This window comes from Fukomys damarensis, unplaced genomic scaffold (assembly GCF_012274545.1).
Source record: "Fukomys damarensis isolate Sample0158 unplaced genomic scaffold, DMR_v1.0_HiC HiC_scaffold_23, whole genome shotgun sequence".
NCBI classification, from domain to species: Eukaryota; Metazoa; Chordata; class Mammalia; order Rodentia; family Bathyergidae; genus Fukomys; species Fukomys damarensis.
In genome coordinates this window covers 4,066,042-4,093,747 of record NW_022900935.1, presented here as the reverse complement: position 1 = coordinate 4,093,747, position 27,706 = coordinate 4,066,042, and the positions used below count along the sequence as shown (strand labels likewise).

Genomic DNA, 27,706 nt, shown 5'->3' with positions numbered 1-27,706 from the left:
GCCCAGAAAACATGGTCCTCCCTCATCCTTCTCATGACCTGTGCACAACCGTCAGGACTAAGAAATCAGAGAGATGTTTTGCCATGAACTTCAAAAGGTGAAGAAGCTCCGTGCTAACACGTGAAGTTGGCGGTGGACCTGTGTATGTGTGCTTCTGCCGCTGCGACCCTCCAATCACTGGCAGGCGGTGTCTCAGAGCAAAAATGGCTTACACTGAGGGTAAGCAAGACCAGCATTTGTCAGGAAAAGTGGTCGTGGGGCGCCCTCTGGTGCCATCTTGTATTAGGCAGAAACCTGAATTTGTCTTATACCTGGATTTCAAGTGGGCAGCATGCTTGTGGGCCAGGTAAACTTCTGGGTGTTTGTTTTCAATAATAAATATGCTGAGAGATCACCAAGAGAATACCTCGCAACAACCTTACAATGATAGTTCCTGCCCCAAAACAAGAAACTCAGGAAAACGCCGATGTGGGTGGGATGGAGAGGTTCTTTCCGGGCACCGTGGACTTCTGGTACAACAGGATGAGTACCCGGTGATCTTATAGTTGTGGAACTGTTCAACAAACTGAAAATTACAAGTTAGGAACAAGAATTCCGTGTGGCCTATCCTGACTCTTTGTTTTCTCCCCAAGCAAGTTGTAGGCTGCTTGGCTACAGACCAGTCTTATCCTTTGTTTGTGCAGGGTGCAATAAATGAACAATGAATGAAATCAAGTAGTCTGTCTACATTCCACTCGCACATGTGTGTATCCACAGTACCACCCCTTGACTTCCAGCCACAGACTTGTAAACAGGACTGAAAAAGGAAAGGAGACTCCTGAACCTGAAGTCAGGGGCTCCAGGTTCCCCACCATTTGGTTTTCCCACCGTGCTGGAGGCCTCAATACTCGGCGGGGCCCATGGATAGCAGCAGCACCTTATTAGAAAGGCAGGAATCCTGAGCTGACCCCAGACCTGCTGAATCAGCATCAGTCGGCCAACACGACCTGACTACATATGAAAACCTAAGGCACGCTTCCAAGGGGTTACAACTTTCATCTCTACATCTGCGAAATGGAACAGTGACATTTCTCTGGCAATTTGGTTGTGGCAAGATTTAAATGAGTCGGTGTACACGAAAGCACGGTTATAGGCCCACTACAAACATGATGCGTATTTGTGTCCTGTGAATGAACGAATGGATCAATGAATGAATGAAACAGCATAACAATAATAGGTAACATGTATTAAGCACTTGGTATTTTTAGGGCACTGTTCTAGGTGCTTTATGTGTATCCATTCACTGGACGGACGGACGGACAGACGGACGGATGGGTGGGGCAAGGCTGGGGAGGGGATGTTGTTACCGGAGTGTTTCCTAGCTCACCTCTCCAGTTTTGATGACAGGCTTTATATTGGTTTTGCTTTGTTTCTACTTAGCCTCCAACAAAAGCTGTTTGAAGTGTGTTCAATTAACTTGATGAGTAAGTGCTTAGAAAGCACGATGGAATTTCTGAGCTAACCAAAGAGTGATTACGATTTCACAGACACTTGTCTGCTCCTTCGGGGCTCTCTGCATTGTCACCACTGGGGAACTGAACCGAGTACCTTATTAAAGTTCATTTTTTTCTTTGGTAAGTGTCATATAAACTATGCTTCTGGACTTTTGCTGGATGCTGGCGATCCAGAAAAATTAAGATCCATTCAACTGACAAACAGATGCCAAGTGTTCAAGGCAGTTCTAGGCCAAAGCTAAGGAGGTACTAGGACCAAAGGTTCTCGGACCGCCATCCTCCATCTAGTTTCTACCCTGGCCACTGATGGCTTCATTTCCATCGCGTTGCTCTCCCCCGTCCCCCCAAACCATGGCTGGGCTCCAACTTTCTGTCTCTAATCCCACCATTGCTATCTGTCCTTCCCACCCATCGTGGACATGCCCACCTACCCTGTGCCTTTCTTTCATGCGGCAGCTTCTCTTCACCCGTTTCCTTTGCTCACACATGCATTGAGTGCTTTACAGATTTCGCCTTTCCAACTGGAGACTCAACCTCCTCTGAACTGCCCAGCCCTGTGTTTAGATCTTTCCCAATGCTGCTTACCCACTTACTTGGTTTCTCTACAGTGGAGGCAGTGGCCTTGGGTTCAAATCCTGCCTGTTACCAAGGTGTGATCTCAGGCCAGTTGTTTACGTCAGTGAAATGTAGATAGAAGCCTCAGCCTCACTGATGGTCTGAAGACCGAGACGATGTATTCAAGTGCCAGGGACATTACAGACACCCCATCTGTGTTCCATCCCCCTCTATTTCTTGCCTCCCCTATTGCATTCATTACACCGAAGCTAAAGAAGGATCTGCTCAGCTGAATTCATGGGCATATGACAACCGGAATTATTCAAAGAAGCGGCACTACAGATAGGATAAATGCTGTACTAATTCATTAGAACGGCCTCTGGGCTACTACACTACCAGCTGAGCGCTCCTCATTTATCTTATGGTTCCCAAGCCCAACAGGTGAAAGCGGCTGCAAAGACAACACAGCATTTTCCCTGGAGGGCTGCTCTCCCTGATGTCCCAGGTCAGAGTGCATGGCTGAGCCAATGCCACACACTGAAAACTCAGCAGGCTAGACTGAGTACACTGGACTTTTAGAATTCACTCAGCAAGCACAGCATCAAGGAGTGTCCTTATACCACAGGGAAGTTCCAACAAGCTTATTCAGTAAGTTGGAAATGCTTCCTTCTACCAAGACAGAATCTATCAAGTGGCGGGACTGGTTTCAACCCTTTTCAATCAAAGAGTTGTAAATCTCTGCCTAACTATGGTCTGAGAGTACTTTTCTCCAGCTGCCCAGCTAGAAGCACACCGACACAGGGCATTTTAGGAAGTATTGTACAAGCCACAATACTTTGCGAATGTGCAGTGAGGGGAGGTAACCAGGAGCTCATGGAGTTTCTGGCCGATGGGTAACTCGAAAGCCCTGGTACTGAACCACACGTGAGCAGTTGCCATGAAGGGACCTGTGAACAAGGGCATGACCACTCGTGCCCACCTGTTTTGAAAACACTCCATCCTGACTCATCCAGCCTCCCTGTTAGAAGGCCTGATAGGTCCCCTACCCTAGACATGAAACCCCTCTGGCCCCCAGGAAAGAGGACCTGGCCCAGCTGAACTCTTGGAATGGAACTGAGGCCACTGAAGTTTTGCAATGGGGCCGGGACTTAAACTGAGACATCACTCTGGTCCCTTACCCGATCCTCCTGAATGAACCCCAGAGGCTCAGAAACTGGATAATTTATGTTCACCCCGAGATGCCCAGTGTCTCGCGTGTGGACTGAGTCTAAAATAACATGAGGAAGGTTTAAGTGAGGATGGGCGGATTTCTCTGCCAGTAACCAGAATATTTTCTGGCCCTTTTGCTCTAAAGAGCCAATTCAGAAAGCTGCATTTTGAGTACAAAATTGAAAACAGGCAACAGGAGGAGTTGAGGTCAGTCATAAGGACAGGGAGGTCTAGTGAGCCAGCCCCAGCCCCTCTTGACTGGCCGGAGACCTGACATGGACTGGCCCTGCTGGAAGACCTGGGGCTGCCCCTCCTCCTGATTTTCTATATCCACTGTTCTCCTTGCTCCTCTGTGGGCCACTTCTAGGGGAGTCTGTCCCAGTCACTGCTGTCGAGGTGTGACTGAGGATAAGAGCCTCCTCCCAGACTGGATCAAGCCAACTCAGGGCCCTAGAGAAACCCCAAAGTGACACCTGACAGCGCTCAGTGTGCCGACAGCTGTGTAACACAGAGCTGCTCTGAGGTACTGGGTTTAGGTATGCCGATGTGTGCTGTGGCCACTTACCTGTAGTGAAGCTTCATCGATGCCAGCTCCCAAGAGGCCATGGAACCAGAACACCACCTAACCCACAAGCACACACACATGCGCGCACGACCTGCGAGCAAAGATCCCTCACAAGGACACTTCCCAGCATGCTCTCGTGGTCCCTCTCCTTCACTCAAATGTTGGCCCGATGTTGATAAGACAACTCGAGCTGGGGACACAGCGCAGGGGCAGACTGCCTGTCTAGAGTGCACAGAGTCCTGGGTTCAACCCCCAACACCACAATACAGAAAACACACATGCAGCCTGAAACTTTGTTTTTAAACAGGAATTTACTGGTATACAAAACTCCATTTCATAGATAAGTGGCACATCTTTGCAGCTTCTATTGCACCAAGTATTGAAGATTAAAAACACAAAAAGAAACATTTGGTTTTGAAAACACTGCAAACAGCCCAGTACAGTACTTTGGTAAATAAAAAATAAAATGGTTCAGGTGAACACAATCTGAGGAAAGAAACAGCCTAGGGAAAAGGAACTATGGACATCAGACATGGTCGTGTTTCTCACCCCGAGCTCCACAGCTAAGGCAGACTTGCTAAGTCTACGGATCATGACCCCATAGAGGTCTTAAATATCTTCAAACCGAAGCTAGAACAAGAATAGTGCAATTAGGACAAAGAGAAGGCCCCTTCCCCAGACACTCCTGCCCAACTTCCCAGAGGAACTGAGCACATCAGCAGTTTGACAGCAGGAAGGAGAGCACAGAGGTGCTAAGTCTGATCTCCAGCTCTCTTCACCCCTCCTCTGTGCTTAGTGCTGGAGAGGGACTCTGGGAGGGCAGATGTCGTAGAAACTGAACCCCAGAGGTGGGAAGATGTTAGGAGCCTCACATCAGCTTGGCTCAAGTGTCAGCTGAGAGACGTGCCAGGGGATCAAACCCCAGGCGGAGGTCTGTGACTGAGCCTGATTGTCATGGACAGCTGGCATCAGGGACCTGCTAGATGTTAACAGGCAAAGGATAGGAGTCACACCCCAGAGGTTTCCTCCAGGGATCGGGAGCTTCCATGAAGCCCAGCACAGCAAGGAGAAACTCCAAATCGTGGGTATGCCCTGCTTAAGCTCACTGTGCAAAAGTAAGTACTTTCGTGGGAATTATCCTTGCACTGAACCAGCCCCTTCTCAAGTAACTTTGGAAGGGTACTCAACATTTTAACTGAGCTACAAAGTAGTCCTTATGAGAACAGTTAAACAGAGAGGCTCTACAAAGAACGCTTGGAAGAAATTGCAAAGAGCCTAAGGCTCTGAAAGAGAATTTTACCTGGGAGACCAGGAGGGCCAGGCCATCCACAAGGCATGGTCTTTGTGGTGCAGGAGTGACACACTGGACACATGCCTGCCATGGAGACTCGGTCTTATCTCCATCACTAGAAATGCTCAACCTTCCCCTTCTAACACATGAGGGCAGATGTATCATAACTTCATTATCATTTAGAACTTCAATTCAAGGATGACAGCCGGAAAGTACAACTTGCTTTAGAGTCGGGGAAACACAACTTGTAAAAAATCCCATTATTTAAATGAGCTCAGAGGACCATGGAAGGCCCAGAGTTTGAGCAAATCCCTGGTCTCCGAGTGAAGGTGAGTAAAACCTTGACTAACGAGAATGACAAAACTGACACAAGGCATCAGACCCTGAGGCTCCGGGAGAGCAGAGCGTGCACTGAGGTACAGAGGTGAGAGCTATGTATCTACTCAACATGGGCATGAGGAGGGCGACAGAGGCAACACAATCAGGAAGCCCCGTTCTCTCCCTGCCCACAAAGTGCCCCCAGTCGGATGGGAATTCGTCAGTTCTGACCAGGGTTTCAAGTGTTCTCTGTGTCAAACTAAAATATTGAAGCTGAACATTTCAGAGGTAAACTGAGGGCATCCTATGTCAGTCCAGTAAAACACAGGCAGATTCTAGTTTCCAGAAGGGGAAAAATTGCACCCTGACTACAGGGCCTCACTGCCGAAGTCCACCCAACTCAACCACATAACGTGCTCACGGCTCACCTCACCTGCACAGGACGCCCCAGCCCAGCCCAGCTTCATGCTGTACCCTCTCCCCAGGGAAGGAGGCAGGGTTATAGCTCCAGCGGCTCCACATGGGAGAGCCCACTTCCCAGCCCTCGTAACCAGGAAGGCTCAGAAGTGTTCCAGAGCTCATGAAGACTATTGACAACTTCTAACACTGAGGATTCTTCTACCACAATTCCTCAAGCAGATTTTCTTCCAGAAAGGGCATGTTTATATCACTGAAAAATTAAATGTACATATACATTTATATCTCCTGGTGGCAACTATACTATTTAAAAGTTGTGGTTCTATGTTGTTTTAATATATCTACCTCTAGTTCAAAGCCACTGCCGCTAACATTTTAACATTTTTTTTTCTCTTCTTTTGACCTTTTAAAAAAAGGCTTTCTTAAAATCCACAAAACCTTTGTATGTAGTTGGTAAGGCCAGTGAGCAGCTATACACCACTGCTGCCCCTCTTTCTCCGGGCTCTAATGCAGGCCACCAAGACAATCTCGCCCTGAATTAACCCTTTCTAGCCAAGATGTGACCCTGGAAGCTGCTGCATTCAGTCCCCATAGAGACCCACGCAAGTAACAATCAGCTAAAAACCGTCGTCACCCAAAAACCAACCATGCAGGGCCTCCAATGTGGCTGCCGAAGAAGCGATCGCGTGCTGAGGCAGCCAGGCCTCCAGGTTCCCTGTCTCTCATTTCAGTGAGATTACGGCAACGAAGTCTAAATTCAGACGCTTACTGAGAAGGTAGCAAGGAAGGTGGATGCTTGTACCCACTTCTAATAATTAACACACTAAACACAAAACAACTGAAAGCTGTGAAATGGTAATAAAAGATTGCTAAAACCATTGGATTCGTTTTTTAAAACCACTGTCGCTATACCCCAGAAATGATAAAGCCTATTATCAGAAGTAGGTAATTTATAAATAAATGTTCCCCATATTGTCTAGTGACTTTAGCAGCTTCTAAAAACTTCAAAAGCCCAGTAGGCCCAAGGCTACTTCATTAACCAAGTTAATAAAGCAATTCTACTACTGTTGACAATGGGCCTCCTGTACACTATTTCTACTTTGAATTCTGAGTTTCTGGTACACAGTCTTGATCTTTCTGAGAGGAACTGGTCTTCTGCACTTAAGCAGTACAAAGGAGGTAAGAAAGCTGTTCGCTCGGAGAGGCTCAGCCAGCCAGGAACCTGCCTAGAGGTGAAAGGGAGAAGACTCGATCCTCAAGCACCCGATCCACACCCCTAGAGGAGGGTAACAGAGTGCCTTCCTTTGTTTGGACTGAGTCCCAGAGTCTCGAAGGTGGTACTCAGCAACGTACAGAGAAAAAATGCTGTGCAGTTTTAAAATCTGTGAAATACTGTGGTTCACTGTCACCAGGAAAAAGCCCACGTTACAACGTCCTGGGAGCAATTCCAACAGACTTCTAATGCTCCAACCACACAGTCCCAAAGTAAAACAAAGTAATGAAAGATGTCATTAAAACTGAAGAAAGCAAACAGGATGCTGACAGTAACAGTGCGATAGATCCAGAGCCTGCACAGATAATGACATAACCCACACATACCGAACTCTGCATATTTCCCTTCGCCTCCACTCTTACAATTTTGAAATCTAGGGGTAAAGGAGATAACAAACCATTTACCTTTTGAGTTAGGATACATTATCTACCCAAATACTAGGTTCCCAGAAGGCAAAGAACCCTGTCTAGGACTGGCTACCTCACATGTGACAATTTTAAAGTTCACATCCACCCCACTCCATTTCGGGAATGTGATCTGTGTACTGCCTCAATCTCTTTCAGAACTGTGGAGTCAACTGCGGGCCTTAACCAAGGGAGGCCCCTTCCCTGGTGGTCTAACCTAAGTCATCGCCAGCCTCAGGCAAAGCTGGAGTTTTCCTGACATCAAAATCCCCAGAGGGGCTTAAATAAAAATAAATAAATGTCAACTTCTAGGGACTTCATTTCTACAACACTAAGAAAATGTAGCGACCTAAATGGTCAAGTAACCTTTTACTTCTCTGAAGTCTAGAATAAACGGGAAGAATACACCATTACTTAAATTGAGAACACACAAAAACACTTCAGATACCCTTCTAGACTTCCCCTCCTATAAAAACGAGTAATTTTTAGGCTCTGGCTAGGCAGAAACTCAGGAGTCCCGACTTTACAACCACAAACTCTACTCCACAGATAATCAGAATCCCAGAACTGCCTCACAAGTAGTGCTACATTAGTTGTTTGGGAGACAATACCCAAAACAATACCACTGCCAACTTCTTAGCAGAGTCCAGGCCTCCCTGACAGTCAGACGCACTCATCCTATGGCTTGAGTTCCAATGAAACCATCTGAAATGACATCAGTCAGGAAGGAGAGAGACACAGTTCTTTAATTTCTACCCAGACAGCTGCAGGCCACCCCTGATATTGCATTACTTTGGGAAAACACTATCTGAATTAATTTCTGAGTAACCTGGATAAGAATGAAATTAAATCTAATTATTTTCCTGAGATAAAAACCATTTATAAGCCACCCTATGTATGTTGATATCTGTCTGAAAGAGAAACTAATTTAACATTCTGAATTTCTAATAATTACTCTAAACTACTTCATGAACAATTACAGCAAAACTCACCCCATGAGTTAAGGGAAGATCCCATGGTCAATGAACTCTGATTTCGAGGGCAAATAAAGCCACACTTAAAAAGGTTTTCCTCACCTATCTACCCCTAAAACTCAGTATTTTAAGTTGGTATTACAGAATATGAATGGCTTCACTGCATTTTCATGAAACAAAAACACAGCACTGACAAAATTCTACAAAAAAGAGGAAGCTTGAAGGAAACTAATTCAGTGTGAATTTCTTTCTGTGTGGGTTTTGTCGGTTATGTTTCACTTTGTCAAAGAATGGCCTCACTGGAAAGCCTGGCTTGCCGTACTCCGTCTTCCCTCTGCTTCTCACAGTTCCCAGGAGGCCCGAGTCAGATGTTCAGAGCAGCAAAGGTCTTCACCAAGGTGACTTGTGCGTTCACATCTGCCTCACTTCTGTTGTTGTCCCTGTGGCTGCTCCTGCTCTCCAAGGCTTTGAGACGATGCCTTTCTTCTTGTCGTTTCTTCTTCTCCAGCCGCTGCTGCTCCCTCCTGTGCTTGTTTGAGACCTGAAAGAGAACACTGCTCAAGTCAGCCAGCATGCTGCCTGCTGCGAGGAGATGCACAGGGTTTGGACTGCTTCTCAGCAAGAACAGAACCAGCCTAAGGGACTAAAAACTATCTATTTTCCATTATCGCTCCAATTTACACCGAAATGCATATCCCTTTGTATATCTGAACTAGCAGACAAAATCAATCCCATTCTCCTCATAAACCAATTCAAAAAGTGACCTAAAGAGACAACACTCATAAGGGCAGGGGGCCTTTTCCCTATTTTAGGAGCCCAGGTAAATATAATAAAATACTCAAAACTCACATCTTTGCCTCTGCCTATGGCTTTTTACCATAGGTAGCATTTTAAATTCAGAACTTCTTCCTGGGCGTGGTGGCGCACGCCTGTAATCCCAGCACTCGGAAGGCTGAGGCAGGAGGATCACTGTGAGTTCGAGACCAGCCTGGGCTACATACATAGTGAGCTCCAGGTCAGTCTCAACTACATAGTGAGACCCTGTCTCAAAAAACAAAGAAGAAATAATAAATTCAGAACTTCTTGATAAATGTCTTTTAAATGAGCTCCAAATTCAGTAAAATGATGTCACATCTACTTGTGGGAGTGGGAAGCAGGAGGGAAATGTACAACTTTTCTGGAAAGCATCTCACAATTTACCAAAAGCCTTAAAAAGATTTAGTTATCCACGCCCTTTAACTACACTCCTGGGATTCTACACAAGAAAATAATCCAAAACACAAAGATACAGATACAAAGCTGTTCACTGCAGATGTGACATTCATGCCAGGCGCAGACTAACGTGGGAAGAACCCACATGCAGGGGGCAGAAGGCTCCCTGTCTGTACACAGAGGTTAAGTGTCAGCACGTGCATCCTCTGGTTATCTCTGTGCACACCAAACAAGGTAACGTCTTCATTCTGCTTCTTGATAAACCTTTCTTCATCCCTCAGATTTGTCACAAAAACTACTTTTAAAAACCAGGAGAAAAACACTAACTAAAATGAAACTCAAGTTCCCACCACTGCAACAGAATTTCAGCAGCCCACCTTAGCCCTTTCAAGCCCCTCCTTCCTACCTTTGGGAGCTGGTTATGGGTTCTGTTTTCTTCACTAGGGCTGGCCCGTGCCTTACTGTTTTCGGTCTTGCCTCCGTTTAAATTCTGATTTCCAAAGATTCTGATGCCGGTGCCACCCTCCTCCCATAAAGGGTCACACTGCTTGAGAGCTCGGCCATTGGGCTCAGGATTCTCCTCTGTGTCTTCCCAAAAGAAGGTTATTTCATTAAAACTGAGAACCTAACAGACTTATATAATGTGCTTCCTGTGTTAAATGATTCCAACTTCACCCGGATCCCCAAATGACTGTCATTTAGGAAGAAACGATCCTGTCTCAAGTAATTCCTTAAGACAGAAATTCTAGTGTCAAGTCAGTACAGTGAAAAACATGGGGACAAAATGACTGGTAAAATTTGGATACATTTTTTGGGGGGTTATCAGGGATCGAACTCAGGATTCTACACTTGTGAGGCAGAGGGTAACAACACTGATCTAAATCTTGGGCCCATGGATACATTTTTAAATAACCTGTAGCTACTAAAATTTGAATTAAGATTAAGTAATACTTAAAATGTCACTGCCAATCTCACTCTCCCTCCATCTGTACACACATCATACTAAACAGCAGATACCAAATAATGCTGATCAATGTCCGAAAGGCCCAGTTACTTATGGCTTTTGAAGATGGCATGCTGATTATACAAAATGGGTACAAAATATTAACCACTTGGAAAACTATCATGTCAGGAACAGTGAGTAAATGGCATACAATGTCTGGCAATAAGTATTTATTGACATCACTTTAAGTAAATGATTCAAGAAATTAAGATGCTAAACCTTTCTTCCCTCCTCTATGTCACAAAATTAAACTCAATTCAAGGCAAAAAAATCTGAATTATCATTAGTTGATAGGTGCCAAGACTCTAAACATTTCCACCAGAAAAACAAGTGTTATAAGATCTTATTTCTAGAAAGGATCCTCTCAGAAATGCTCCAACTCTCCAAGAGTGGGTTAGGCCTCAATACTCATGTATTCTCCTAGCGCTCCCCGCCCGACCCCATTAGGTATTATTACATTACCCAGGCCACCTATCTGTCGCCACCATCCTCTCCCCACCCGCCAAACTCTTAATGCAGAGCCAGGACCTCATGAAAAATGCCATCGTACAGGAAGCACTCAGTAAGCAACTGCTGAGTGAATGGATTATCAGTGCAACCACTACCTGTGAGCTGACTCAAAATCTACATTTGGAGGCTGTCATCCCAGGCAACTGAACAACTCAGCAAGACCCGGTGTCAAAAAATTTAAAAAGGGCTGGAGATGTAGCTCAGGACAAAGCTCCTGAGTTCAATCCCTAGTACTGCAAAAAAATAAACAATAAAACTAAAATTAAGAAATACAAGTATTTGGAAAATTACCAATTCAATCATTTTAAAGACTTATAAGTAACAGTAATGGACTTACTGTTTCTCTTCCCCAGGTTCATCTGAAGCATTGCCATTATTGCAGATTCAATATTATAATTTTCAGCTTCCAAGTTCTGGACTATTAAATCAAAATCCTATTCAAGAAACAAAGAAACACTTCAAGGCTCTGGATATACTTTCCCAACCAGTCCTAAACACAAACATGTAGCCACAATGACCGACACAAGGTTTCAAGACCCTCAATCTCAAAATAGGTTGGCTACTTTAAAAAAACAAAATACAAGTGGTTCTGCTGCCTGCCTTGCAAGCACAAGGTCCCAAGTTTGATCCCAAGTACAAAAAAAAACAAAAACAAAAACAAAAAAAAGATACATCTGCAAATAAATTTTCTTTACAAAACTATACATGTTACACTGTGAACATCAGTCCGGAAAAAAATAAATCCACTCCTTAGACTGCGGAGCAATATTGGGTAAAGTGTAGCAAAAAAGAGAGAAATGAATAAACAGTTCTCATTAAATCATATCATAAAACCTAAAACTAGACCTGACTGGCCTATCACAGGATGGCATGCTAAAGAGAGGCTACAAAACTAGCAAGTAAATTGAAACAGCCACACTTGTTTATAAAGTGTCACATCATGGCAGGAATACTGACTGAACATCCAGTTGCATTACAAACTTTCTGGACAGCATCTTCTACTTCATCTTTCAGGTTATCTTCTAAGTCAACTCCTTTTGTCTTTATTTTTTCTCTTTTATTTGATTCATCTTGATGAAGTATCTGAAACTAAAAGGAACAAATAGCATAATTATCAAACTCCAGGAAATGCCACTCAGAAACTTCAACGCAGAAAGACACTATAATCTCAAGACATCTATCTACACATAAGGGTAAGCTGAAGGGAACAGCAGTGAGTAGGCTAATTTTCATCTACACACCGAGGCACCGGGCCACCACAGAAGAATGAAAAGCCCTAAGAAGAGAGATGAACCACTCAGCGAGAACATCATCAGAGCTCCTGTGGTTTCTGTACCTGAAAAAAAATCAACAACAAAAATAAAACTACTACAAATAAAAATAATAATGTCTGTCTCGTGCCACTGAATGTTGGAAATATCTGACTTTCTTTTCATTTGTACAAGAGCTCACAGCTAAGAGTTTGCCTTAAGTCTCAGAAGAGACTTTAGACTTGGACTGTTTAGCAATGCTGAAACTATTAGGATTTTGGCAGCTCTTAAGAGAGGGACTAAATGCTTTTTCACATAAAGGAGTATGTATGAGAATCTGCGGGGCCAGGGGTGGAATGCTATGGTTTGTATTCAGATGTCCCCCCGAAAGCCTCAAGTGGATGAGGTGGGACTTTCTTTTCAGAGGTAGTTGAATCTGGAATGTCTGACGCTGGGGTCAAGGGCTAGTGATTACTAAACCACTGCATCTGAATGATTAGTTTGGCACCGTCCTAATCCCAGTAGTGTGAGTACGATAAAGGGGGCAGAAAGACGGTCAAACTCCTCTTGTTGCCTTTGCTACCTTGCGCGCACCACACCGTCTCTCCCCTGCCAGGCCTGTTTGCCATCCCCGCCTTGGAGCCAGCTGACAATGGGCAGAAACCTCTGAAAACTGTGAGCCAAATAAACCACCCTCTAACTTTGGGCATCAGGTATTCTGTCTCAACAAGGAGGGAAAAGTGACTAACACGGGATGAAAGAATGAATTTGAAGAATTTTCTCCACTTCAAATTTTTGAAGAATTTGTATTTTCTTTTTTTTAATATCAGAATTCTGCAGTAACCTGGCTCTGAACTTTTTTGTAAGAAAATTATTACTAATAAATCTTGTTACTCATTAAAAAGAATAAACGTGGCAAATCGTTCACCTGATAAGAATCTCGTATCTAAAATACAGTAAGAAAACAGACAACCTAATTAAAAAACAGGCAAGGGGACTCGAATAGTTATTTCTCCAAAGATACAAATGGCAAAAAGCATAAAAAATGTTCAACATCATTAGTCATAAAGAAAATCCAAATTAAAACCATGAGAATACTAGGGTGGCCATTAGAGAGAATGTAGAGAAATTTGACGTAAAATGATTTGGCCACTCTGAAGAAGAGGATGGCAGTTCCTCAGAAAGTTACATTTAGAAAGTACCACCTAACCCAGCAATGCCACTCCCAGGTATATCTCCCAAGATCTAAAACAAGTTCTGAACAAATATATACACACTCACAGCCGTACCATTCTCAAGGGCCCAAAGGTGAGAACAACCCAAATGCCCATCAAAGGATGATTAGATAAACTAAAGGAGATACAGTCATGCAATGGAATATTATTCAGACATTTTTTAAAAAGTAGTGATACATGCTACAACATGGATAAATTTCAAAAACATTACACTCAATGAAGGCAGACAGGAGAGGTCACATATCAGGCTACACCCACACATGTCCAGAGTAGGTAAATGCAGAGAGACCAGGAGGCAGTCTCCATGGTTGCTGGGCAAGTGGGGACAGAACAGCTGCTTCATGGAGCGGGGTTTCCTTTGACGGTGACAAAAATGTTTTGGAACTAGGCAGAGGAAGTACTAGTACAGCATGGGGAGGACCAAGTGCTGCTAACTTCTATGCTTCTAAATGGTCTGTTTTATGTTATGTGTCTTTTATTTCAATTTCTTTAAGAAGATAATTCTGTAGGATATCTATGTATACAACTGGCATTTTGTTAGTAGCTCTCATGTACAAATGATAGATAAGCACCCAGAAAATAAATATGAAAAGGAAAAAGATCCTTTCTATACCTTAGGAACAAACAACACAAAACCACCTAAGAATAAAATTATCAAAAAGTAGGCAAAACCTACATGAAAATGCTCAACTCAACCAAATTTTAAAAATGTACCCAATCCTTGGTAGCAAGACTCAGTATCATAAAGATGTCAAGTTTTCCCTAAGTTAATTTACTAACTTAATGAGATTCCAATTAAAAAGCACAACAGACTTTTTAACTTGACATACTGCTTCTAGTATTTTTATTTTTATTATTTTTGGTACTGGGGATCGAACTTGGGCCCTTGTGCTTGCGAGGCAGGCACCGGAACCACTGAGCTAAATCCCCAGCCCAATATTTTGATTTTTTAAAAAGAATATATAGGAAATTATTTTTTTAAGTAATTATGAGTGAAAACTTCTACCAGATTTTAAAATGAACTAATTAAAATAATGGAGCATCAATACATAAACAGATCAGTGGAACAGAATGAAATGTCTAAAAACCTACCCAAACACATACCAGAATTTAGTAGGGGGTAGGGAATGTGGCATTTTAAATAAGCAAAGAAAAATGCATAGTGAATAAACAGTTTGTGTACAATTGTGCAATCACAAAGAAAACATAAGGTTGGATTCCTAATCTCACAGTTAGAGAATATAAATTTCAAAGAAAGCCACACCAGGCGTAGTGATATACGCCTGCAATCCCAGCACTCTGGGAAGTTGAGGTAGATGATCTTAAATTCAAGCCCCACCTGGGCAACTTAGCAAGATGCTGTCTCAAAATAAAAAGGGCTAGGGATGTAGCTCAGTGTAAAGGGACTAGGTTCAATCCCCAGTACAAAGGGAAAAAATGTTTTAATTGAACTATAAAAGAACTATATAGTAAACTATGGGAGAATTCTTTTTAACCTCAGAGAATATAAATTCTTCCTAGTTATAACCCCAAACCCAAAGGCATGTAAGAAAATAGTATGATAGGGTGGGGATGTAGCTCAGTAGTAGAGTGCTTGCCTAACATATATACAGACCTAGGTTTGATCCACAGCACCATAAGGAAGGGGAAGGGGAAGGGGAAAGAGAGAAACAGTGATAAATTAACCAAAAGAAAGAAGAGAAGGGAAGGGAGGGGTGAGGCGGAGGGGAGAAGGGGAAAGGAGAGGAAAACATTAATAAATTAAAGAAGAGAAAGAAATGTTAATAAATTTACCCACATAAAAGACTGAAAAACTCATAGCAAATACCACATAAGGCAGAAGAATACAAATGACAAACTGAAAAAATATTTGAAATTTTTATCACAGGAAGGCTAATTTCTCTAATATACAAAAAGCTCCTCAAGATCATTAAGATAATTTTAGTAAGAAAAAATGGGCAAAGAAAATAAATACAGTCCATAAAAAAGGAAATACAAATAGGTCTAAAAACAGGTAAAAATGCATAAATTGACTAGTACAAAGAAATTCAAATTAAAACTATGTTAAGAAAACATATTAAAAAACTTGACAGCATGCTGGCAAAGGTACTGGTAAAGTGAGACTATAAACTGGTAAAACATCAACAGAAATAATTTGGCAGTTATCTATCAAAAGCCTCTGATGCAGGACTTTCTATGAATTTAGCCTGAAAATACATTCACACATGTATGAAATGAGATACATATAAGGAACCGCAAGCTGGTTTTAATAGCAAAATTTCAAAAACATCAAGAAGTCCATCAAGGAACGACTGGTCGACCCGCTACAATGCATCTGTTCAAGAGACCAGGCAGCCTCTAAAGAAGACACAGAGAACTTCTTATGTACTGTCACAAATTAAAACCTACATTAAAAAGTAGTGCAGAGTGGCTGTTAGGATGGGCAGTGTGCACAGGATACTACCACTGGGGATGGGGGGAGTATAAAAAGTAGCAGAAGTGGAACAGTGCACACATACACACATCTGAGATTTTTGTACAGATAGTTTGTTATTTTTGTATGTATATATTTTTAATTTATAGATCTCTATACTTTATAAACACCCAGGGAGGGTGACTATACAGACAAAGAACAGGAAAGGAGGGTAACACTCACAACATCTCCCGCTACACATTTTTAATTCTGACCCATGGTCCTACTCCAAAAATAAAATTGTTTTAAAATAACATCATCAGAAAGTAGATATTAATATGAAGAAAGGTTTATGCAGTAATGTGGATTAACGGGAAAAAAAGGAACAAACAAGGCTATAGAATAATATAATATTAATCGTCCTTAATGCATCAGATGACTGAAAGGAAATCCACTGAAATCCTAAAGTCTACATCCAGGTAGCTGATTTTATGTGCTTTTATAGTTTATTTTTTTACCTTTTCTATAGTTTCCAAATTTCATTTAACAGCCACAAATTAATATCAATATTAAAAGTAATTTTAAAATTTGGTAGGTTTTGTATGCATAGAACCCTATCAGCTGATATAAAAAACAAAAAGATAAGCAAATTTATCTGCATCTCTCATCTGAGATAAAAAGTGAGAAATGTTTAAAAACTCAACTCTTTAGATTCTTAAAGCCAATTTTCCATTAAAAAAAAAAAAAAGAGTCAGGCATAGTGGCTCACACCTGTAATCCCAGCACCGGGGAGGCAGAGGCAGGTAGATTGTCATGAGCTTGAGGCCAGCCTGGGCTACATAATGAGTTCAGGGCCAGCCTGAACTATAAAGTGAGACCCTGTCTCAAAACAACAACAAAAACACTATGAGCTTTTAGGTCGGGCACGCAGTGCTCGTTTCCCTAGGGTTCTGAATGCAGAAGAAGGACGGGCAGGGCACTCACTCACATCAGTCTGCAGATGCGCAGGTGCTTCTGAGTTGTCGTTGATCCTCCGAACGCTGTCATAGTGCTCTCCGTACCGGTAGGCGATGTGCAGCTCCCGCACACTACTTTTGTCAGTACCTCGAATCTGCAGGCATGAGAGGGAAAGACACTGAAGAGGATCTGGCTGATGTCAACCTCCGAGCAGAAACGCCTTCCTGGACTGCCAGCAACCCCAGTCGGCGGGCTCCAGACAGAAATTAAACAGGGATGAGGCTGGGATATGGCACTACAATCTCAGAATTATCCTCCTCCCACCCTTGTATGCTTCAGCACGCTTTACTTGATATGTAACAATACAGAAATAAATCATAGCAAAACATTAAAAAACGGGCAGGTTTACAATGAAGTTAAGTAAGCTTAAGCTTCCCTGTTCTTAAAAGAAAAAGAGCACTTTCCATCAACTATATGGTGAGACATAATATCAGCAACAAAGTTATTTCAACTTCAGAGCAAAATCATACACAGTAAAGCAGGACTACCACACTGCACAACCCCAGAAGCACCACTCCCAAGGTACTCCATGTAAACAGCACCCCTGGGTACAGCACAACTGAGCCATGCAATGCAGAAGCCCTAAGGCAGATCACCAAAAGCCTCCACTTCCATAGAAATCTAAAGGAATTCTGACTCTGTCTCTTAGAAACTCCAGTAACTATCTCTTAAAACACCAAAACATTAACACCTCCTTCTTGTTTTTACTGGCAGTCACAAGTAGTCAAATACTACCATCAAACAATCTATACACGCCAAAAGCACAGCAAAAATCATGGAACAAACAAACCACACAGATCCAGACATCAGAACTGTGGAAGTCATTTCCAGAATGCCCAAATGTCAAAGTACAGAGTCTACTTCAGACAAACAGAATACGGTGACAACACAATTTGTCTCCCAGCAAGAACACTAGGAAACAATTTATTGGGATCTCTGAATAATGTAAACCCTGAAGTACTTATATACATTCTTATGTACAGATTATGAACAGAAAAAAATCGCTAGAAGAGTATTCAACAAACTGTTAGCTGTGATTTTCATGGCAGATCACAGAGGACTCTGCCTTCCTGTGTTACACACATCTATCTAGGCTGTTCACAGGAGCACATATTCTATTTCTAACCAGGAAAAAAATGCAAGTTTCAGTATCGCCATGTTAGAAGTATAGGCCTACCCATCAATAATTCAAGAGCTCTTACCCTTGACAACAGCAACAGTTTCAATTCTTAAAACTTTTACAAACTTCATGGGGGCGGGCAGAGTCAACACATAAAACAAATTTAGTTTTAAAATATATACTCTCATTGTTCAGCAATTTATTAACAAGAACACTATGGAAATAACTGAAAAAATTCTAACTAAGAAACTTTAAAAAGTATCAGTGAAAGAAAAAGCAGACTATGGTTACTGAGTTAACACTGAGAATTTTCCTTTAAGATTAAGCTCACTCTGCTATATATTCAAATGATTTTCACTTCTGCTGAGCAGTACTTTAGCAAGAAAAAACTGGATCAAAGGGGTAACTCATATTGTAGGCTCGCAGATCATCCTTAGAAAGAGAGCACACCACAGAAAATCTGATAGCTATACCTGTTGTCAGGACATCTGGCAACACGGCCCCAAAGAACACACAGATACTGTTTCTCTCCTGCTCATTTTATCCCTGTAAAGTAAAATGCCTCACCAACCCAGCGAGTATCTAATTTATTTTGTTTTAGTAAAATCTTACTAAAATGAGGTTTTCTGCCAGATACAAAAGGCCACTGATGTAACATTCTGGAAAAGCCACATTATACAAAAGAGACAAATCAGACAGTGGCTACAAGAGGCTGGGATGGGAGAGGAAATTAGTGACTACCAAGGGCACATGATAACCTTGTGGTGGAATTATTCCTAGACTGGCAAGAGTTAAACATGACTGTTCTTCAAAACACAGAACCATATATCGGAAAGGTGAATTCTCTGTAAGTAAATTATCTCTCTATATATCTGACCTTTTTTTTTTCATAAGCACAAGCTATGACTAAGCAATTTACAAGAGTACATGAGGTAGCATATAAAAAAGGGCACTATTACCCTTATAATAATAATAAAACATAGGTATACGTAAGGCACACATGTATACATCAATCCTTAAATGTAAACACCAACTAATCACTAATCATCAAAATGTTAATCATCTCTAGTGCAACTCTGGGTGATTTTTACTTATCTTTATGAGCTTTTCTGAATTTTTAAAGTTTTTACAATTAACACATTTTAACTTTCTAATGAGGAAAAAGTTAGAAATAGGGCAGTAGTGGGCCGGGGATTTATTTAGCTCAAGTGGTTCCGCCACCTGCCTCACAAGCGCAAGGTCCCGAGCTCGAACCCTGCTACCAACAAAAAACAAAAAATCAATTTCCTGCCTTGAAATAGGACAGTAGTAGGGAGGGTAAAAGAGGCTGCATGCTGAGTCTTCAGGAGCTGAACTACAAAGTGACAAAGAATACTGTGAATCTGAGGAGGAAGAAAATAAGGAGGAGAATAAGAGAATAAGGAATACACATACATCAGGCCACCTTTTGATCTTCCATACCCCAGAATGTTTGCTCTGAGGAACTATTTGAGATATATGGTTAATTAAGGATACCAAATGTGAACGAGTGAACAGATACTTTACTTTGCGGGGGGCACGACACGACACAACACGACACGTCACTACAGGGCTACCATTTTACAGCACAAATGTTACATTTGTTGTAATTATGTTTTCTGTATGAGACCCAAAGAAACCATTATGTATAGCTGGGCGGAACATGATGTCCTACACCATAAACTAGATTTAATTGCTGCTGAGAACGTATTTTTTTTTTTAGCAAAACTTACTATAATAAATTTAGTCTTTGTTTCCACCCACCTAAAAAGCACAGCAATATACAGGGCAATGGGCATCCTGCAAAACTAGAATTTTTATGTACTGATGCTTTAAATTCTCAACTTTATGGAATTATTTAAAATATTTCCACATTAGGCTGACTCCAAATTACCCAATGGATTAATATTTATAGCATCTAAAGGGATTTCTAAATTATACTCTAGATTCCATTTGTCAACTCCAAATCACCACAAAATCCTTGTCTTTGGTCAGGCTCACAGTCCGAATTATTCTGCATAGCTCAGGGTCACGGGTCAAGCCCCCATCCAAAAAGCTAATTTATAGATAAATTCCTGAATAGGTGACCTACCTGCCACAAAGGGGCATTAAGCTGATGAATCACCACATTCAACTGATGGTTTCTTGCAAATGCTACAATTGCATCATTACCAGCAAAAGTACCAGACTTTGCCAAACTGGCCACTGCATGAAAACAGGAGAGAAAAATAATGTCTTTAAAATAGAAAAGCCAAATATAAGCATGCTTTAGTATTTAGTTCCAAAAAAGAGAAACAAGATTATCTGTAAAGTCCATTAGTTATTTAGGAATTTAACTGGTTAAACAATATGCAGATTGCTACTCAGATGAGCACTAACAATTAAAGAAGGACTCATTTATTCTTTCAATAAAGAAATTTACTGAATACTTCCAATGTGCCTAACTGAATAAGTCACTGAACATACAACGGTACACACAGTAATCACACAGTTCACACTAATGAAAGCTTATTATGCACGCACCAAGCACTACTCTAATAATTTTTGAGATTATTACTTCTAGTTCTCAAAATAACGTAGGGGTACTAGGCATGCCACTTGACAGATGAGGAAACTTAAGGCATAGAATATGCCCATGGCCACACAGACTATACATGGCAAGCTGAGATTTCTCCCAGGCAGCCTGACTCCAAAACGTTGGCTCTTTGTCTGCTCCATCAGTGAACCCTCAACAGTTTCCAACCAGCAAGAGCACACAACCAGAAGATGGGCACTAATGATGCATAAAGGCATCTGGAAAGTCATGTGGAGTAAGGAACATGCCTTGTCCAAAGAAAGCCTAGCCTTTATCCCAGGCTCCCATGAGGTAATCTCTAAACCTCTGGAAGTTCCAAAGGAGACAATAGTGTCTCTGTTATTCATAATGGACCAGGTCTCTGGACCATATCTTACAACAACCATTTACCACTCCAACAGTCAATCAATAAAACAACAAACCAAAACTATGAAGTTGAACTGACACTGAAGTTAGGGTAAGCTTTCTGGGTTAAGAATACTGAGTACACCGCACACAGGAATGGCAGGCAGTAATGCTTTCCAAAGACAACGGAAGCTTTGTATTTGGAACCTTCCCAAACCACCCTCTGCATCAAGAGGCAAAGGGGCCAATCCACACCGCACTGAGGGAACCTGAGAAAGCAGAAATGGAAGCCTAGTTTTATGAGGTGGCAGCAGTGAGAGGAAGAGACTTTATCTTGGATCGGGCCCTACTCACTATCCTCAGTGGCTGCCTTGGTGGAAACCCTCCTTTGTTCTCACCTGGTCAAAAAAGGGAAGACGCCCTAACTAGCTTCTCCTTCTGATCTCTCCCCTTATCTATTCTTTTTTTTGTTTTTCCTTTGGTATAGGGGACTGAACTCGGGTCTTTGCGCTTGCAAGGCAGGCCACCAAACTGCTGAGCTAAATCCCCGGCTGTCCCCTTATCTACTCTTGACATGGCCTTCAGAGTCAGGGATTACAATACAGAAACAAATCTGTCTGTTTCCAAATAAGGACAGATGGAAGAGAACATAAATCTACTGGCTCCTGGCATGGGAGGGCCCAGTAAGTATGTGTTGAAAGTTTAAAAGTTCATGTATATTTTTTAAATAGATTTGAATAGAAACTAATTAAAATCAGTAACTGACTTGCCTCAAAGTAAATCAGTTGTGATTGGGTTTTAGGTAACTTTATTAATTTCTTAAAATGTAAAATACACAATCATTTAAAAATAATAAAACAACCTACTGATAATTTAAAATATTCATAGGCCCATTATCCTTAACTTATTAAGAACTTATTTTAATTTTGTCATTATTTATTCATCACCAAAAAACTCTATGAGACAGATGATTTTATGGTTTCCTTATTACAGAAACTTAAAGACAGTTCTGAAAAGTAATAGCTGAGAAATAGCCATAAAATATTGGGGTATATACCCACTATTTTATAGTCTGTTTTTTTCACTCCATTGCTAAAAAGTAATAAACAGCTTTCCAGGCCAATTAATGTCATTGGGGGGGGTGCTAAGGATTAAACCCAAGGCTCATGCATACCAGCAATATCACTGAGCTACACCCTCAGGCCCCAACACCATTCATTGTATTGAGTAAATACATCTAAATCTGCCTAGCCTGCCTCGCCCATTGCTTTCCAACTGCCTAGCATTATTACCTACTACATAGTATGCAAGTAAGTTCTCTGTTGAATAAACGAATGCCACGATTTATATGATCAAATGCCCAGCAGGGAGGACGGGGTGCCAGTGGACTTCATACCCAATGCATTACTCCTGAAGGATCCAGTGTCCCACGGTGAACCTACCATGCTTCTCAAAAGGAACATCATCTTCTACAAAAGGCTCAAAATCTTCCCGCTGCTTTATCATGTAGTCCACTGTCTCCTGTCTGTGCTTCAGATGATTCCTCGAGTGTCCCTCCAGTTGATCACCAAGGGCTCTGAACAGGCAATTGCTGTCAAAACAAAAACGATGGTCAAGACCTTTCAAAAGCGAGCTTAGTTCATCTAAAAACCAATGATGCTCCATGCTAGTCAACCCACGAAAAACTTTTATGCTCAGAAGAGGTAAAGTCTCAACCCTAACGTGCCAAGATTCTTCCCAAAGGCTGAGGGTAGAGCCCTAGGACTGATTCTCACATTAACTTCTTGAGAGGCAACAAAACAAGGATTCTAGTACCCACTTACCAACTGGCTCACGAAAATCATTTAACTTCTCTGGGCTTCAATAAGTGATGTTGGTAACAGACCAACTGCCTGAATACAGGGTGCAGACCTTATCCTGGGATAAGAACTGTGATTCTCAGATTTCCTTTCAAAATAATGTCATATCTACCAGCTCTTTTCTGAACCAAGTTTCACTATAGCTGCTCAGCTAGGGAATGACTCATTTAACAAAGGGTACCCAAAAGATAGCAATCTGTCAGGCTCCCACTACAGACTGAATAGGAAACACAGACGACAAATGGTTGGTTATACTACAGAAAGACACTTTCCCCTCCTCGCCGCCTCACCTATCAGCCAGGGAGCAATAATACTGTTATTCCTGAAAACAAAAACTTTATAAATACTGTATTTTGTTTTTCTAAAATTCAAATACCAGTAGCAAACTTCAAGAGTTATCTTTACTTTCAAATCCCTCAAAGACTCCTAAAATTCCAAACTATATATCACACAGAGCCAGATACACGGAGACCAAAAGAAGACAGACACAGCCTGGTCCCCTACACTGAAGGAAACAAACCATTCTGAAACCAAATAGCCAGTTTCACACCTAACTGTTAACGCTTCCAAATGAAAGACAATGATACTCTAATTCCAAAATACAAATTCATTACTTTCAGAAGAATTTCAGACTTAAATGTGTAGGAGAGAAATATACTCTTTTTAACTCAGAAAAGTAAGTTTTTAATAGAAAGTTACAGAGAGGCAAGAATATCTTCTAATACATAAGGATGTATACTTTGGTGAGGAAGGCAGGAGGAAGGGAGAATTTAAATAAGGGGGAGTCTATACATTAGAAACCAAGAAGCTGTGCATCCACCTGGGACAAGAGTCTAGAAGGATTCAGGATATACAGTTCTATAAACTAGACTGAGGTGCCATCTATTGCTAAAATCTAACAGCAGCAATCTTTTTTCAACTACTGGGGGAAAGTAGGCTAATGGATAAAATATTTTCAATATCAAGTTTTTCTCTCAAATTTTTCTTAAACCTTTAGCATCTGCCACAAGTCCATTTTTTAATGTAGTCTAAGAAGTATAAATTAGCACAAAATTACATATGTAGTTATTTAATATACCAAAATCCACAGTATTCTACAGAGAAAGACATTCTCGTTAAGAACTCTTAGTACCATGGGCAAATGTTCCCCATATAAGCCCCCAAAGCACATATATACACTGTCTACTGCATGAGCTTGACCACGGTCATCTGTGCACTGCACGGTGAGACACACGGAGATGTACATAAGGAGAAAACACTGAAACCACCTAGATAGCTCTTACAATACACCAAGGACTGCTGTGACCACTTAACTAAATGTACTCAGTCCTCACAACTATTATTATTCCCCAAGGGCAACCTGTCCGGTCACAAAACTAGTAAGTGGTGGGGGCTGGGACTCAAACCCAGGAAGCCTGGCTCTATCCCACACTCTTGCTCAGATGTGAACACCAAAATATTAGCCGTAGCTGTCCACAGGTAATAGGAGTAACTGTTACATTTATTCTATATACTTTTTTTTTTTCACTCACCAAACTTTCTGTGAACCCACTAAAAACAAGTCAGGAGAGGCCAAAATCACTTGTCTGTCTATTACAGTTACAAGGGAGTGACACAGGAAACATGACAAATACCTCAGTAACCTGGGCTCCCTAGGGAGCCCAGCAAAAGCACCTGAGATGCTGGGAGAACAAACACAACGCCATTGCCCTGAGGACTTCAAGGAGACCCAGCTGTTTCCCAAGTCCACAAGCTCACTACCGTGCTACAGCAGAGCTTCTCCACCTCCACACTACAGTCTGGGGATTATTCTTTGCTGTGAGCACCGCTCTGTGTGCCGTAGTATATTACAAGCATCCTTGGCATTTGCCCACCAGATGCCAGTGGCGCATCACCACCTTCCTCCCCACCAGTATGACAACCAAAACTTATCTCCAGACACTGCCAAATATCTCCTGGATATCATCCCAGCTTGACAGCCACGGTGTTTTAAGGATATAGGCAAGGTCTTACATGTGAGATCACAAAATTCTTCAGTTGGTTATGCGATATTGCAGGTACCACCTTGCCAACAATGATCATGCTTATAGCGAGATGCTCTCTTAGGCTACTCAAATTGTAATCAGACCAAAATGGAAAGAGAAAATGGAAATTGTCAACTTTTTCATAGTACCATAATTTCATTATCTATAACCCTGAGTACTCAATAAATACTAATACATTAAAAAATCTGCTGACACTACCTAACCTATCACATAGGAAACAGCATCCTCTGCACGGATAAAGACCAACAACACCATGTTCGAAGAGGGCTGAACCAGTCCATCTCATGGCACCCAAGTGAACAATGTGTGAGCAGAAGGCAGTTAGCTTCATGAACTCCACACAAGAGGAAACACCATGATCATTCTAACACTACCCAAAGAACAAGCTCAGAAGTGGGACACAAATGCATGGAGCTGCCTCTGACCCTGCCTGCACCCTTGGATTCTAACTCCTGCACCGTCCTACATAACCTGTTCAAACGCAATGTGCCCCTAGGGCACTGCATTTACTGCTCAACCTTCAGAGTTCGCCTAGTTATGCCCGTTGACCTCCGTGACCCAGTCAGCACAATCTCCTCAGAGGTTTCTAGCAGGGTCTGGAATGAGTATCTGCTGAATAGAACGGCAAGGCCCTCCTGGCCACTCCCTTCCAAAGGGTACTACAGTCAGTCACAGATATTAGGACTACTTCAAACAGTGCTTTTCAATAACATGTTTCCAAAGTGCAGCTCAGAGGGTTAGGGAGGTAGGAAGGTCTTCTGAGACCCTTTCAGGATACCCGTGAGTTTAATACCAAGATGTAATTTACTTTCTTCTTTCTTGTCTCACAAACACACCATGGAATTCACTAGAGGCTACCTGATATGTGACATAGCACTCATACAGCGGGCATGGACAGCTAATGGAACTGTTTGCAGGCTTCCGTGTTTTAAAAATGTGTTGTACAGTGGGCATGGTGGCGCACATCCATTATCCCAGCACTCCAGTAGGCTGAGACAGGAGGATTACAAGCTCAAGCTTAGCCTGGGTAACTTAACAACTCTGTGAGTCTGTCTCTTAAAAAGAGCTTATAATGTAGCTTAGTGCAAAGACTTGAGTTAAATTTCCAGTACCATAAAAAAAATAGTAACTAGTAAAAAATAAAAATGTGTTTTACTTTCTAATAAATATTGAACAAAAAAGTCTAGGATTCCTCAGTAATTTTTAAGAATGTAAAAGGGTCCTAAAACCAAAATGTTTAGGACCCACTGTTATGTTTCTCCCTTAGTAGGCTATGAACTTCCTACATATCTTAGCCGCCTTGCCTAACAGTATGGAATGAACTAACTGGAAAAGTATGGTCTCCCTGATGGAGAGGACAGGAGCATATGAAAGCCCCCACAGGACTCTACAATTCCCTGTACTCTGAGGCTTGCTGTGAACAACCTTCTGCCTAGCACTTGTTTCCTGGCCACCTGGACAGAAACAGGCTGCCAAGTACGTCACACGAACTCACAAATAATCCAAACATTTGCAAGAAAGGATCTCACCTCAACTCCACTGTATTCGACTAGTGTTATGGTTTATTCAGCAGTGTCTTGTGCTTGCTTATACGTGGGCTAGCTGACCACTCACCCTCTGTACCTTCATGATTCACTCAGCAAAAATGTACTGCGCTGCATGGCTTCTATGTTCGAGGCACTGTGCTGGGTGATGGTGAATAAATGCAATCAAGCTCTAATTGAAACTTAAACAAAAATAAATACCAAGGCGGGCAGATGGGGTAAACTCTGAATGCACAGAAACCAAATCTGCCTAAAGCACTGAAAGCAAAGCTGGGACAGGTAACTAGGGTGAATTTATTACAGTCTGGAGCTGCAATGTAACGTAAAATTGAGAAAACAATTCTTCCGCAATGTATACCTACGGAGACTCCATATGGTTTTTAGCTTCACCTTATTCTTTCCTCTGCCTAACCTGAACCGCACCCCACCCCGATGGAGGAAGGAAAAAGGTGGCACCTTATCATCAATTCCATCTCTTGCAGCACCACGCCTGGCAACCAGACCGATGGGGATGCTGTTTTCTCCTCCCTCTCCTGTATCGTGTTCCTTCTTCCACCCAGGCTCCTAGGTCCACGCTTCCGGTCCTAAAGTCACTTTCCCTTCCCCTCCAGCCTCCCTTCATTTATCCCGTGTTCTCTAAAAAAGAGGACCTTGGATTCCAGTCCAAGCCCCACGCAAGTGTGGGTAAGCACTTTTGCTAATAGAGAAATCTAAGCCCGTGTAAGTAAAGCCAAGAGAAGTTGCCTTCAGCTTTGGTAAGCTGCAGAACCTCACAAGCCTAATTTACCAAGTGGAGAAGGGAGTCACAGCCAAGAGCAAAGGTCAGGGGATCCTCAGCGGAGCTCTATCTATGGGTCTTAGCGTCATTATGACCGCTCCACCTCATTCCTTCCAGTTTCGGCTTAAACGTCACCTCAGGCGTTCTGTTCGGCTCCAGCGTTCTATCTCAGGACCCATTTCTAGTTTCCTCGCCGCGTCTGCCCCCACTAGGAGCCTCTGGGGTCACTGCCCCGGGGCGTGGGGCGCCTCGCTGCCGCCGGACACCGCATCAGCACAGCGGC

The 27,706-nt window shown here is 42.2% G+C and overlaps 1 protein-coding gene across 4 annotated transcripts in view; it reads right to left on the bottom strand.

Annotated features, from left to right (window-relative positions):
- Positions 1-6,250: 6,250 nt before the first annotated feature.
- Positions 6,251-27,706, bottom strand: part of Otud3 (OTU deubiquitinase 3) — a 29,063-nt gene continuing 7,607 nt past the window's right edge. The window contains exons 1-8 of one of the 4 annotated variants that reach the window (XM_010614246.3): positions 27,433-27,660; positions 22,594-22,788; positions 20,370-20,482; positions 17,111-17,233; positions 12,182-12,313; positions 11,562-11,658; positions 10,118-10,299; positions 6,251-9,040 (exon numbers count right to left, since the gene is read on the bottom strand). In XM_010614246.3, the coding sequence (XP_010612548.1) occupies positions 8,864-9,040; positions 10,118-10,299; positions 11,562-11,658; positions 12,182-12,313; positions 17,111-17,233; positions 20,370-20,482; positions 22,594-22,663 (894 nt within the window). In that variant the 5' untranslated portion in view covers positions 22,664-22,788; positions 27,433-27,660 and the 3' untranslated portion in view covers positions 6,251-8,863. Of the gene's footprint in view, positions 9,054-10,117; positions 10,300-11,561; positions 11,659-12,181; positions 12,314-17,110; positions 17,234-20,369; positions 20,483-22,593; positions 22,789-27,432; positions 27,661-27,706 lie in introns of those variants that run through there. The other 3 variants (XM_010614244.3, XM_010614243.3, XM_033767501.1) reach the window with 3 other exon arrangements.